At 37.3% G+C, this 15,918-nt stretch overlaps 1 protein-coding gene across 2 annotated transcripts in view; it reads left to right on the top strand.

The window, feature by feature from the left end:
* The window catches only part of VAV3 (vav guanine nucleotide exchange factor 3), a 412,985-nt gene that overhangs the window by 254,201 nt on the left and 142,866 nt on the right, over positions 1–15,918 (top strand). For both annotated transcript variants that reach the window (XM_067041064.1, XM_067041068.1), the window contains 2 exons: positions 10,085–10,186; positions 10,480–10,580. In XM_067041064.1, coding sequence (XP_066897165.1) covers positions 10,085–10,186; positions 10,480–10,580 — 203 coding nt within the window. The remainder of the gene's footprint in view (positions 1–10,084; positions 10,187–10,479; positions 10,581–15,918) is intronic.

Here is a 15,918-nt window from a genome sequence, read left to right as displayed (position 1 = left end):
ATTTACCTTGTTCCTTATTTTTAATTAAATCAATTCCAATGTTAATTATTAAATATGTTGTAATGAGCCCTTCATGATTACTTCTAATAAGCAGAATTTTATGTCATGATTAATACATCTTTAAGGTTTTGGATATTTCTGTAGCTTCATCTACACTAGGTATTATCTATTTTTCTTTTCCTTTTTTCTTTTTTGTCACTTTGTTAATGTGAAATGATATCTTATTTAAATTTGCATTTCTTTTGGTTACTAGTAACTTAAATATGTTTTGTGTATTTATTAATTGTTTTTATTTCTTTTTTTAAATAAATTGCCCTGTTAATATCTTTGCCTATTTTTCATTTGGAGTGTTCATTTTTTTTCCTTATAGATTTTAAGAGCATTTGTATATTGCAAGGACATTAATCTTTTATCATGAAAATTACAGATATTTTCCTGCTTTTTCTTTTCATTTTTACTGTTTTTGATTCAAGGAAAAATTTGAGGTTTTACAAATAAATAAATCTAGCTATCTTTATTTTTTACCTTTAAAGATTATGTAAGTAGTCATCAGTATTTTCTTCAAGTACTTTTATGTTTTTGTTTTTTGCTTAAAACAAATTTTAGGTTTCTCTCTAAATTTTACATTTAAATATAGATTTATAGATAAATTTGACATTTAAATAAGCTCCATGAGGGCAGTGGTTTTGTCCATCTTATTATTCCTTATTGCTGGCAGTATTTATGGCCCATCACAGGTATGTAATACATATTTATCAAATAAATAATATAAATCTTTAATTACCTAAATTTTAGTTTCATTATAAAATGGGTGATAGAAATGTCCTTTCTTAACATTTTCAAAAAGCTGGAAGTGTACTTTCTAAAATGTATTTATAATCTGTTATCTTTCCTCTGCCTGGAACATTCTTCGTTTTCATCGCCTGAATTCTTGATCATCTTTAGATGTCAGCTCAAGCACTGTTTCTGTAGGAAAGCCTTCTGTGATAATCGTTAAATAAGGTCACATTCCAAATTGTAAGTTTTCATAATACAATCTTTCTCTGTGACAGTTGTCACTCCTGCAGTTTCACAATTGTTTGTACAGTTATTTAGATAGTTCTTTTCCCTACCAGCACCAAACAGGCAGGGACTTTACTTGTTTTTGATTATCATTATATCCCACTGCCTGGTATTAGATATTAAGTTTTTGTTTGTTTGTTTGTTTCTTTGAATGGAAAAATAAATGAACAAACTGCCACAAAAATTGCATACTGAGTTTTTGCACATGTGTGATCCCCTTGAGGGCTTTATTATTGATCTTTCTGTGTGTTTTGTTGTCAGTCCCATACAGATTTAATAATGCTAACTTTAAAAGACATTTTAGTATCTCTTAGGTTATGATGGCTTACCACATACCCCCTATAATGATTCATCTTAGTTTTAAAACTTTTCCAACTATTCTCACATATTTATTCTTCCAGTTGAATTTTATAATCATTTGTCAAGTTCAAAAACTTATCATTGTATATTTGTGTTTGTGTTTTTGTCTATGTGTTGGTTTGAGAGGAAGGAATTGTTTTCAATTTATAAATTAACTTGAGGAAAGACAGTGTATTTATAATAAAATATGCAAACTTCTTATTCAGGAATTTGGTATGTAGTTTTTATTACTTGACTGTTTTTTATTTCCCTCAGTTAATTTTAAAATTTTATTCATCCAGAACCTGAACATTTCATGCTATGATTTTTCTTACACGTTTTTGTTCAGGAAAGAGTTAACATGGTAGGCTTGAGTTTGCTGTCTTTAGCAAAGTCTGCTTTCAGGCTTAGACCTTGACTGGCATCTGGGAACTTGGGTTTTGAAATGTTCCCTGTCCCTATGGTACTAAGTAGTAAGGTTATTTGGTGTGCCAGGGGTACTGAATTTCATTGTGCTAGCCTGCCTAAATTTAAAAAATAATAATAATATAGTGGTTTATGATGGGGACCTACTTTCCTTCTGAGAATTTTTAATGATTGTGGATGATCTTGCCTGTGTAACCAACCCCCCAAAAATCCTTGAGCCATAAGTCTCAAGGAATCTTGCTGGGTAAAAACACTACACATGTGTTACTGCATTTTACTGCTGGAGAACATCGGAAGCTTACAGATGGATTTCTCCGGACATCACCTGATATCTTTTTCTTTTATTAGTTTCATTAGTTTTAAGTTTCTTCTCTTGACTTTTCCTAGTAGTCTCCATAATGTCACCTCCAAATGATAATTCTGTGTACTTTTTAACAATATTTATCTCTCACATTTATTTTTCTTGTCATATTATATTGACAAGCCCTTCCAGAAAAATGTCGAGTAGTATAGTTGACTTCAGGAAACTTTAATATGATTGTGATAGTGTTTTAAATATGTTTTCAGTTATCTTTAGCTTAATATTCTTTATCAGGTTATGAAAACATCCCTTAACATCTAGTCTAACATCTAGTTCACTTAGAGTTTCATCAGAAGCACATGACACATTTTATTAAATGTCTTTTTCTGACATCCCTTGAGATGATCCATTGCTTTTTTGGTTCTTTATTAATCTGAGAAATTGTTTTATATATATATATATATATACACACACATGTATATACACATATATATAATACATAGAAAATTTTTTTTAATTCAGAAAACTTTTAAATTTATTTTATTTTTAGGGGGTGTGTGGGGCTGTGTCAGATCTTAGTTGAGGCATGTGAGATCTTCGTTGAGGCATGCAGGATCTTTCATTGCGGTGTGTGGGCTCTTCGTTGCGGTGTGTGGGCTTCTATCTAGTTGTAGCACACGGGCTTCTCTCTAGTTGTGGTGCACAGGCTTTCTCTCTCTAGTCATGGCACGCAGGCTCCAGGGTGTGTGTGCTCTGTAGTTTGTGGCATGTGGGCTCTCTTGTTGAGGCCCGTGAGCTCAGTAGTTGTGGCACGTGGGCTTAGTGGCCCTGTGGCATGTGGGATCTTAGTTCCCTGAACAGAGATTGAACCCACATCCCCTGCATTGGAAGGCAGATTCTGTACCACTGGGCCATGAGGGAAATCCCTAAAAACAATTTATTTTAAATGAGACATGATATAACTAAATATCCCTAAGGTAATAGAGCATCCATATTATTTTAAATGAGTTTTAATGCTTGCTATGGAAAACAAGATTAATTATTATTGCTTATAGTAATTTACTGCCTTTTAAGTAATAGAGGTTAATAGAAGGATGTAAGATGAGATGCATCATCTTGTGATGTCATAGAAGATAAAATAATTTAATAGAATAATACATAGAAAAATTAAGATTGCTCAGCATTTTCTTATGGGACAGTTAACTGTAATTTTATGCCCAGCATTTGTTTGTCAAAATGTATATTTTCTGAATTTCAGCAATATTTACACAGTTATGTGTGTATATATTTTTACTTTTCTGTGTATTTTTGGTGCACAAAAAAGCCTGCTGCATTCAGACAAGTATTTTTCAAAGCACCAACTTATGCTGCCAGCTCTCTCACCTAACTTTTAATGCAGTATGATGAAATAAATTATTTTGTGTTTTGCATAATTGTCACGATGCCCATAATGGTGATTTTTTTTTTCCTGTTGGATTGGGCATCCAGATATGAACTGAATATTTGAATGTTGGTAATATTGACAGGGCATGAGATAGTATGATGTCATAAATTGATTTTCATCTTCCACTCTAATTAGTCATGATCATTACAGATTATTTTATGTTGCTAATATTTGCTTCCTGTATTCTAAAACTATATTACTAAAAGAGATCAGTTTATAGTTAAAATTGAGAAGAATGTTAATTTTAAATATATGAATTTTTAAAATAATAGCTGCCTATAACTATAACTAACTCCTGTCATACTACTGAAATATATTTGTATCTATAAGTTACATTCTAGTTCTTGTAAAAAGATTAAATATTCTCACAAGGAAGAGAGGATGTAGGTAAATAAACATAAATTATAACATTTAATTGAAATTCAGTTAATCATTGTTTTTCTTCAGCTTTCTTTTATATGGGAGATAAAATTATTTTGGCAAAAATTTTTTTGGCATAGTAAAAATATCTTTATCTCTCTTGTACTCCATCCAATTTCCATCTGATAATGTGGCAAAGGCAGCCTTCTGAAAATAAGTAAAGTAAATGCTATAGTAAAAGCATGTTTTTCTGATTTTTATCAACCATAAATGTCTAGCAGCTTATTTTCCTAGTTGAATGTTTGATAACTGTAAAGGTAAGCCAAGTTAAAAAGGAGAAGTCATGCCTCCTGCCCTCAAGCAGCACATAGGCCAGCAGGGAGTTGGACATGCAAACAAGCACTTTTAATGCTATGTGGTGATTTCTTTTAGGGGTTGTACAAAGTTAGTGAAAGCCTAGGTGGTTCATATTAAGTTGGCATTGGGGTGTCAAGGAAAACGTTATGGAGGTTGACAAATTTGAACTTAGGTGTTGCTCCCACACCCTCCTTTGGTAATTGGCCCCACTAATCCTGCCTAACATTATTTCCTAGCATCTCTTTAATAGTCAGGTTTCTTCAGAGAAACAGATCAAATAAGGTGTGTGTGTGTGTGTGTGTGTGTATGTTTGTGTATGTATATGTGTGTGTATATTATATGTCATAAGGAATTGTCATGCACTTAGGGAGGTTGGTAAGTCCCAAGATCTCTAGGGTGAGTAAGCTGAGACTCAGGAGAGCCAAAGGCATAGTCCATATGAGTTCAAAGGCCTGAGAACCAGAAGAGCTGATGGTGTGATTTTGTCCTTTGACCTGAAGACTTGAGACCCAGGCAAAGCCATTGTTTCAGTTTGAGTCTGAAGGCAAAAACAGTCTACGTGCCTGTTCGAAGGTGGTCAGGCAGAAAGAATTCTCTCTCACTTGGGGGAGGGTCAGCCTTTTTGTTTTATTTGGGCCTTCAACTGATTGGATGAGGCCCACTCACATTAGGGAGGGCAATATGCTTTACTCAGTCTCAGATTTAAGTGTTAATTTCATCCAAAAATACCTTCATAGAAACACCCAGGATGATGTTTGCCCAAAAATTTGGGCAACCCATGGACCAGTCAAGATGACACATAAAATTAACCATCACAGTGTCACAGATGATGCCCTGATCTGTCCATTGTTCTACGAACACTTGATATTCATTTGTGAACTTTCAGTCTTGTTTTCACCCAAAACTTATATCACTTTCCCCCTTTCCTTTATCTACTAAATACCACTGACTTTCTCTAACTAATGTAACCACTAACTGATCTCCCCTTTTTATTTCTTTGCTCCTTAATTATAAATTTTTGTTATTTCATAGATGTTTTTGTTTCTCTAACTCAGTGGACAACTTTCTGAGGGTGTGATGACTATGCTTTTTCTTTTTTCAGTCCTTTTCCCTCTAAGTAGACGAATACTTAGTATATAGATAGGGATATTTGTTAATTAATTTATTTATTCAATAATATCAACTTAATATATACTAGATATGAGACACTGAGCTAGGTCCTGGTAATACAAACATAAACAGCATAGAACAGCTTTCTGGTTTTTGCAAGCAGATGGTAAGTGGTTATAATACAATGTAGTATTATAGTAGAAGGCTGAAAAAGTACTTTGGAAATCTAGATGATATGATAATCACTATCTTTATCATGCAGACTCAAAGAAGATATTATCAAAGGAGTCACATTTTTTAATCTGGTCCTAAATGAGTAACTAGGTAAATTAACAGTTGTAAGTTAGGGGAAACATTTAGAATGAATGGACTACAAAACCGAGGGTTATGGATGAGAAGAATATGCTTGAGAAATGTGAGAAGATCTGTGTGTCTATAGTGTATGGCTTGTGAGTCTTTGGGAAAGAAGAGGCAGGTGAGAGGTAGATAAAGCTATAGCTTAATACACTTTGCATGCCATTGCTAGAAGTTTTAACTTTATCCCTGTAGGCAATAGGAACCAGTGGACATATTCAAAGGAGTGAGTGACATATATTTTCATTTTTAAAGGTGATTCTGGGAATAGTATGGAAGATGGCCTTAAATAGACAGAGAAAGTAGGAGATGGAATAATTAAGAAGTTCATTGTCACAATTTAGTTAGGAGATATTGAGGGTTTGAATTAGGTAGTGAGAAGAGAGAATGGAACCTGCATTTTAGAGGAGATATTTTTAAGGTTGAATCAATAGAAATTGGTCACAGTGTCAGGGAAGGAGAAATTGGAACAGATGAGAGGTTAAGAGAGGCTGAATATGTAGGAAGGTGTCAGGGAGAGGGAAAAATTCATCATGACTCTTGAGTTTCTCGCCTGGAAGATGGAGTGAATGGTGATGGATTGAAATCATAATTTGATTAGAATCAGATATGTTGCTTCAGGGTTTCATACATAGCAGCTCCGTTGCTGTCATCTATTGAAAATCAGCCCTCGACACAAGGGTTTCTATTTTTTAAAAAAAGAATCAAGTATGCTATGAAAGGTATGGAGTTGAGTTTTGTATGTGCTGCATTTGAGATGCCTGAGGAATGGCTGGAATGCAGATCTGCAGGATGAAGAGGATGCCTAGGCTGAGCTGAGCTGTGTAGTCCTCAGCTTGGCTCCCACATGGAACCAAGTGACAAGAGGGGGCAATTGGAGAACATGTAGTTATAAGGAGCCTTAAGAGGATCAACATGCCTCACTCTATAAATACTTGATTGACTGATTAATTGTATTAATAATGGGCCCTATATGAAGCAAAAGAAATGGAATCTATGAGATTGCACTCGCGTTCTCATAAGTAAACTGTAGTATATCAAAGCAGGTTACGAAAATGGAATCCCTTCTGTATAGCTGCATGACCAAGCAAGTGAGCTGACTTATATTGGATCTTCAGTTCCCATCTGCAGGCAACTCAACCCCATAATTGGTCTTGCTATGTCCAGTCTTGCTGCACTGCAAGGAATTCTCTACATAGTAGCCACAGAGATTTTTTTTTTTTTTTTTGGTCAACTAAATGTGAGGTCAATCCCTGTGTAAGATCAACCCTTTCCATGGCCCTGCCAACCTCTCTTACACATCTCCTACATTGCCCCTCTTCACCCACCAGGCTCCAGCTAAAGGGCTCTTCTTTCTGTTCCTGCTTCACGGCCTATGTATATGGTAGGTGCTCAATAAATATGAAGAGAATGAATGACTCTACCTTATAGGTTTATTATGAGAAGTAAATGTGAAAAAATATATGAAGAGTCAATGTGCCTGGTACATTAGAGGTGTGCAATAAACTCTACTTTTGATCATTTTTGTCCTTGTGTTACCAAATCTATAAACCTGATGTTTCTTTATCCTCTTCTCCTTCAACCTGCCTTTCTAGCTCTTCCCATCTAGCCAACTTACTGTGTTTGATTTTTGCATCTCCATGGGTATTGATGTCTCTCTTCTCTTTAGTTGGTGCTTGATATGACTTCATCTAATTCCCTGGGCTTTTTGCATGTGTCCTTTCCTGAGTAACCCCCTTTCTTATTGTGCTTAAATCATTATATATGGATTCCTGGTCCCAAGGACACTGAACATACAACAACCTTCCTGCAATGAAATTCCCAGGGGAATGGGGACCCTCTAGAAATTCCCAAGACTATCAAGGGACTCTTCACCACTCATAAAGCATTATCCTGATCACAGCATTATTAATGTGGATTTGGAATCAGCAGTTTATAAATTAGAGGCAAGACTTACTGAACACCAACTCTGGGCTAGGCAAAGTCCTAAGCACTTTATATAAATTACCTTCCTTTACAAGTTTGATTTTATTAGTATTCCTGTTTTAAACTTACTAACCTGCCCAAGGTCACCCTGCTAGTGATTTGCAAGTTAGGATTTAAGCCCAGGTGGTCTAATTTCAGATTCCTGCCCTCAACTATGCTATTATATTCTATAGTGTCTCAATAGCAGTTTCAGGGTCATAGAGTTAACTTTTATTCTTTAGTGTTTGATTTAAAATTTTTAAAATAATATGCAGTTTTAGTTTAAAAAAACCAAACAAACAACTTCCAACAGTTCCTTTCTATCATTCTACTCTAGTACTTCAGGTCTCACTTAACTTACGGCAACTACTGTTAACAATATTTTCTGAGTTTTTGTCTTTATGTAAGATTTTTCTTTTTAACCTCTTAGTGTAATCTTCCTCTCAGCTTTTGTCTTCTGAAAAGTCAGCTTAATCCTAGTTAGTTGGTGAAAGTGTTAAATACAAATGATGGTATACACACACACACACACACACACACACACACACACACACACACACAAAACTTGGGTTGACCCTAGGAGAAAGGTGTTCTACCTATGTCCCAGGCAGACTTCTAAGATTAATTAAATTCTTACCTATTTGGTATCTATTTACTTGAGTTTCTGCCTGAAGGAGACCCACTCTTATTCTAAAACTCGAGGGTGATGAATTCTTCAAGTTCCCAGGACTGAAGCTGCTATTTGACAATTTTTCTATGACTATCACCTTGATGCTCAGAGAGAAATGAACAGTGGCCCTTCCCATCTGGCTGTATGGACTCAAGAATAAAATGTTTTCTAAACAATGTGAAGAGAGTTTTGTTTCTAGATCATTATATTTTCCCACCTTTTCCCTTCCTGCAGAAGAACTCTACTTCTTCATCAGTGACAAAAAAAATGCCTCTATGGAAATGGCCGTGCTTTTCAGCATGCAGTGGAATATTTTCCTAAAAAGTGAGGTCACCAGAAGCACAGAGCAGAGAAATCCCAGATGGCACTAATATTTGATTTCATTTTGAGCACGCTCTTATTCAGCAGATGGATTGGACGGCTGACCTTGCTAACACTTCTGCAACACTGCTTGCTACTCCAATTGCCTTTGTGAATGTTTTTTCATAAGGCTTTTCCTGGTACCTCAGATTGATGCCTGGTCGCCCGCCTGTGTTATGCTTCATTACGCCAATGTGGTTGAGAGTTGCCGTGTTCTATAAAAGGGGAAATCCTAGCTCATCAGTATCTTAAACTTTTCCTACGGTCTCACAAATTGCTTGTAACATCTCAGAGAACATCATCTTTGCTTTCTAGGTGTACCTCTGATCTGTATTCGTTTTTAACTTATCCTTTCCTAAGTTTTCTGCTTTCTTTGGTGACATGGACAAATTAAGAATAATATAAAAAATCCTCTGGAAATGACTAAACTTAACAGTTTCCAACATGCCTGTTAGACACAAAAAGTTAATTATATGAAGGTGAATATTGTTGAATTCCTCCTCACACTATAGCTTTGGTGGCTAAGAGCACAGACCTGGGTTGGAGTTCCCAGCTCTCATTTCCTTTACTTTAATGTAAGCCTCCGTTTCCCTGTTTGTAAACTAGTGATATTATTAGTGCCTACCAGTTAGGATTGGTGTGAAGGTTAAGTGAGATATAATGAACAAATCATATTTTTATCACAGTATCGGCACAGGGTAAATACACGGTGAATGTCATTGTGCAGTATGCTTACTGTTTTTTTGCATATGTGTATAATATAAATGATAAAATAATTTTGCTTAGTTTTTATTTGGATTGCAAGGAAAGTGGACTGTTTGTTAAGGAGGAAGTTTTTAATGATCAGACTGATGCTTTGTTTCAACACTTTTTATAAAATTTTATTCACTTTTACAGATCATTACATAATCCACATACCTGTTTGGACAGGGACCCTGTGGAAATGCAGCACCCTCTTCCCCTCCCTCCCGCCCCCTGCAGCTCATTTCTGTTTCAGTGATGTGGCTAGAGAAAAGAAATGATCAGACGGTGTGAATATCCAGCAGGTTTTATGTTTTTCCTGACAGGTTGACCTACATGGCCATTCTGTAAAGTTCCCTGGGAACACTCAGTGCTGAGGAGGATTAGTTGCTTCAATCTTTACAAGTTGCTGGTTCTCACACAACCATATTTTGGTGCATATTTTAAAGCAAAGCATACTTTGGCTTAGAAAACATTGCATATTTAGTAGACTATTTGACTGAATCACCTCTGTACCCAATGTAAAGCTGATAAATTAGACTGCAGTTTTGTTGTGAAACTTTGTTGAGGATGTTACTTTTTTCCCTTTGTATAGGTCCAACATAAGGCCAGACTATGCAGACTCCAATTTCCATGAGTTCAAGATGCACACCTTCAACCGAGTTACATCCTGCAAAGTCTGCCAGATGCTCCTGAGGTAAGTTTGTGTGATCCTGGTTTTCAGTTTAAAGGAACTGGTATATGCCAAATGTTTCAGACTTTGCTAAGGTCCCAGCAAAATGTTCTCAAGTGGGGATATTATTGCCTTATGAGTTTGGATCCTTGGCTTTGTGCCTGGACAGTTCCTTCAGAACTCAGGAAGGTCCTCTCCCTCCACTGAAGGGAACTGCGTAGCACTGTGTTCTCTTGTTTTGCTTTCTGGCAGTAATGATTTCCTATAGGCAGAATTTTGCACCTTTTGACCTATTACCCTCTAATTTTACCTTGCAGGGGAACATTTTATCAAGGCTATTTATGTGTTAAGTGTGGTGCAAGAGCACACAAAGAATGTTTGGGAAGAGTAGACAATTGCGGCAGAGTTAATTCTGCGGGTAAGTCGTGTTTATTGTTGTGATTCTGCTTTTAATGAGAACGTAAAACTTGCTAAATATAATTAAGGCTTAATTTACTCATAATATATGTTTATTATAACATATTACCTTTTGAAACTATTGTTTATGAGCACAATTAGAAAATTTTTGGAAATTCTTTTGTGACTTTTATGCATACCTGAGAGGCTGAGGGCTTCAAGAGGGACTTGGAAGGTTCCATGTCACCCATTTCATTCACCCCTAACCCCTACATTTTAACAACACTGTACAAATACAGCCAAAACACACAAATGGAGGTGTAAAAACAAAACAAAAAAAGTGGTTCTTTAATTCTGTGTTTGGTTTTTGACTTTCTCCTTTTTTCTCTTAAATATTCATCTCTGAAATGCTAATGCTGCCAAGAGTAAACATTATACAGACTAATTCATGAATTAATGAATTGAATACATTATTATTTTACAGCACTTAACAAAGAGCACGTATCCTTTGGATTTTGTGTAAATATTTTCCCCTTGTTTTTTAAAAATAATGCTCCGTGATTGTGACCTGAGCCAGTTTCTAAAACTGTTGGCAATTATCCATTCAGTAGCCTTTTGCCTCTCTCTGCTCCTCTTGGGCTCTCTTCCTTCTCTTTCTTTTCTGGCCTCTTTATTCTTTCTCTTTCTTCTTCTTTCTCTTTGTCCTTTTCCCCTGAGTTTCTCTGTGTTTTATCAATAAGACCTTTCAAAATCAGTAAAACTTTGTGAACAGAAGAAAGGGATCTTTAACAGCTTGAGTTCAGAAGGTAGCCATGTCAACCTTTGATTTTCCCAAAGGGAAAGGTGGACATTGAATTATTTTGGATAATACGAAGAGGAGTGAAACAGAGGATAATAGCTCATTTCAGAGCTGAGTTCAGAAAATAGGCAATCGTACAAAAGGTGTGAATCCTATTAGAGGACTGAGATCACAGCACATTCCTCTCATTCGGCTCCTCTGTAGATGTATTTTCAGGGCCCCATGAGCCATTCTCAATGCCAGGCATGGGCAGTGCAAGGAGAGAGAGCCCGACATTAGTTGAGCACCTGCACTGTGCCTGCCCTGCCTGGGCCTCTGCCAGGCCTTTCCTACAGGGACTCATTCAGTCCTCCAAAGAGCCCTTCCCAGTTTCTGATGGAGGTCACGGTGCTTATGCAACTTGCTCAAGGTCTGTTAGGTAAAGGAGACAAGATTAGCACCTACTAATGTTTTTGCAGGTCTGAAACAATCTACAAAGGTATAAAATATAAAAGAAATATTACATATATTTATTATTATTATTATTATTATTATTTAATCACCTTCCTGAAACAATTTATCACTTAAATTTCTGTGGTTCCATCTTTATGTGTTCTGTCCTTTAATCTCTTTGAGGACAATTAACATGTTACTTGCTCACAGTAGGTGAATGGATTTTTATAAACCCCATAGCCCTGTCTTACGAGTTTCAGTCTCTGAGGAGTATAAAGTGATCCCATAGTTGGCAGGATTCTTTCAGTCTAAAGGAATAGTGTAGGAGAGTGGTTGTGAGTCAAGTAGAGATGATTGAATATCTGGCTCTGCTCTTAGCTAGCTGCATGAGCTTGCGGAAAATATGTAAACATTTCATTTATTCATCTGAAAAATGGAACTTAGAAGATTATTGTGATGATCATATGAATTAATGTTTATGCCTAGCAAAAGTGCCTGGACACAATAAAAACTCAGTATTTTCATCCAAGGTGTTATGATGAGAAGCCGGTTTTTGAAAGGAATGGGTTTTAATCTGCATTTTGGTTGTTTTTGTGATGTGGAACAAATGTGTATAGAGAAACTAGTGAGCACCAAACTTTGAAGTGATAGACAAGAATGACATTACGTTACACACAAGTCAGTAGGAAACAGTTGGGAATTCCTGGTCTAGCCAGATACGAGAGTGATATATTCCCAGTGTCTGTTCCAGAGTCATTGGTTCAGTGTCTTCTTCTGGTGGATGAGTTGCTCTCTGGAAGGAGACAGCATGAGAAGGCATTAAAGCCTATCAGCTCTGGAGTCTTGGTTGGGTTGGACTGAGGCTCCACAATTTTCTAGCTGGGTGACTTTGGTCTACACCTACTTAACTTTTTCTTTCTTTCAATCTTTTGGCTGTGCTGCATGGCATGTGGGATCTTAGTTTCCCGACCAGAGATTGAACCTGTTCCCCCTGCACTGGCAGTACAGAGTCTTAACCACTAGACCACCAGGGAAGTCCCCCAGTTACTTAACTTTTAAAAGGCTTAGGTTCTTCCCTTATAAATTAGGGATAACAATAGTACCTAGCTTTCAAAAGTTTTTTGTTTTTTTGAATAAATCTGTAGTACCAGGTACTGCTCTAAGTACTTTACCACCGTTAGCTCATTTAGTCCTAGAACAATTTTGTAAAGTTGGTATTATTGCTATTTTTATCTTAGCAATGATGAGAAACTGAGGCACAGAGAAATAAGTAACATGTCTGAGTTGCTTAATCAATAGACCTAACATTCAAATCCAGACAAGTCAACTCCTGAGTTTGTTCTTAACCCCTGGGCTGGCGACCAGTCCTGTGAACTAGCTGTGATGATACATGCCAGATGCGTCAAATGCATAGTACCTAACCAAAGTACATAATCAAGTGCTTGGCTTTCTCTGTGAAAGAGAGAGAAATTCTAATCTGTGTGGTTTGGTTTTTTTTTTTAAGCAAAAAACACTTTAAATTCAATTAAGTTAGTAACTACCAAATGTCTTTAGGTTTAAATGTTTGGATGTGCTGCAAGAAATTCAGGTATCTCTGGGGACCATGCCTGTCCTTTCCCCATGGAATGTCTAAGAACTGGAAGTAATTTAGTCGCCTTAAGCTCCAGAGCCTCTTATTTTAAGATGAGGAAACTGAGTCAGAAAGAGTATGAAAATAAGATAAGAATAACAGTTAGTGCTTTGCAGATTATAGATAATGCTTACTTATACTCATTCATCAAAACGTAGCATTGTTCTCTAAACTCCGTTATTTAATTCATTATAAAGCAAGAAATAGTTTTTTTAAACCTCTGGCTAAATTTGCTTCTCGGAGTTTTGTTTGTTTGTTTGTTTTGCGGTACGCGGGCCTCCCACTGCTGCGGCCTCTCCCGTTGCGGAGCACAGACTCCGGACGCGCAGGCCCAGCGGCCACGGCCCACGGGCCCAGCCGCTCCGCGGCACGCGGGATCCGCCCGGACCGGGGCACGAACCCGTGTCCCCCACATCGTCAGGCGGACTCCCAACCACTGCGCCACCAGGGAAGCCCCCGCTTCTCAGAGTTTTGAACGTAATTCCCTTGCTCTCTTGATTCTTTCTCTGCTTTGCATCCTCAGTTGTCTTCCATTCTCCTTATGTTTTGCACATCTGTGTCCTCATTCTCATCCTGTCTCCTCTTTCTGTCCTTTCCTGCTCAAGATTTTTAAGAGACTGATGGCATTGAATGCTCATAGTTAGTTAATTAGTGTTATGAAGGAGGCTCCCCTTTTTTGCCTTTGGATTAAGATTTGATGGGTAGCCTTTAGAAATAAAGGGATCTATCCTCAGAGCGAAGAGGAATTTCCATTACAGCTCTATCAATAGCCTTCTCTCCCTCACTTCCAAAAAGATACTCTCTGAAAGTTGGAAGTCATGATCTCCTCTCCTCAACCTCACCCCTTCCTGCTCTGATGTAGGTAGTGATCATGCATAGAGCGTGAGTTTCAGCTTGGCAGGTCTGTTATGAATGTGGTAAAATAGGTAGTATTTTGAGGACATGGACAAGCTAGACTTTATGGGCTGTTACCTAGCCTGTAGAGAATCCCAATTCCCTATATTGGTTTAAGCTTTGCACAGTTCTTTATTTCGATATCCAAGAGTAATTGCTTGCAGGAGTTCAGCAAGGTAACTTTCCATGAGTGATATGACTGGAGAAAAAAGGGTGTGAGGAAGGACACGATATATCAGAGGCTGGAGATATAGTTTACTTGAATGGGACTTTTGTATGCAGGAGAGAACTTGAGAGAGAACTTGACTTTGGGGAAAATCATCCCAACAGCCAAATTTAAAGCAAGTGAATAATATGGGTTTAAGGCAAACTTAAATTCGTATAGAATCCAGGTTCCCCTGTAAAATTAAATCATAGGTGATTTGAGATGATTGACCCCACCTTTACAGAGCTTTATGGCTTCATTGGTTAACACAGTCTATATTCTCAACAGACAAAAGGAGATTCCAGTTGGCTCAGTGTGAGTCAAAAGTCCACTTGTGGTCCAGAAAGCCATGGCTAGCAGGAATGGCTAAGTAGTTATAAACGTTGGATAGTTGGGGTGGAAGACAGTTCCAAAAAGTGGAACATTTTCATTCAACCTTGGACAGGTTTATAGATAAGGGAGCAGTCAGTTGGCGAAGAGGTACTAGTTCTACAAAATGACACAGTAACCCAGGAGCTAAATGAAGGCTAAGGAGTCTTCCACTCCACCTTGTAATTGTCATTTCCACTGGTCATCACATTGCAGGCCTTACCCTACTTGACCTTTCTTGATCATCTGGCACAATTAACCATCCACCACATCCCCCAGGTCATCCTTTGTATATCTGATTAATTTGGGGGGCATTAGCCATAACCTACAACCCAGTAGATAAGACTCCATTTCCACTTAAGGCTTTTCTCCTGAACTTTGGATTCCAAATTTCCATTTTCTTCTCAGGTATCCGTTCCCAGGTGTCCTGCAGTGACCTCAAATTTCACCTATGTAAAACCAACGTCATTAGTCATCACCACCAACTTCCTCCTATTCCTTGTCTTAGTTAAACGTCTACCATTCATACACTCACCCAAACCTGGGTGTCAGCCTTGACTTACCAGCCTCCCTCATCTTCATTCACTTACCTATTCTTCTTAGTTCTCCTCCTAAGTCTCCCTAGGAGAGAGATACCATATCCACTGATATGGTATTGCTATAGATTAAACAAAAACTCATTGTCTATTGTTTGGACAACTACAAACCCCCTGCTGTTAATTTTACTTCCACTATGCAGTTTGCAACATGATCTTTATTAAAATCAAGTCTGAAGTGTCACTTATTTGCTCACTATACCTTCCATTCTTCACAGAATAATGTTCAAACTTCAATTAGATGGTGAGCCTCTCACTGATAAGAATCATGCTGAACTGATGTTCTGACCTCTGGGAAACCATGATGGATAGATGAGTGAGTGGACAGACCGGCAAATAGAGTAATGAGTAGAACTGTGGTGTACCAGGATTTCTGGGCCCTGAAAATCACTGTAGTCTTAGAAGCAGAAGCAGGAGGCTGTGAGGGATTGGACA

The sequence above is a fragment of the Kogia breviceps genome, chromosome 1 (genome assembly GCF_026419965.1).
Source record: "Kogia breviceps isolate mKogBre1 chromosome 1, mKogBre1 haplotype 1, whole genome shotgun sequence".
NCBI lineage: Eukaryota > Metazoa > Chordata > Mammalia > Artiodactyla > Physeteridae > Kogia > Kogia breviceps.
The sequence above is the reverse complement of the archived record's forward strand: the minus strand, read 5'-3'. Positions and strand labels throughout refer to the sequence as shown.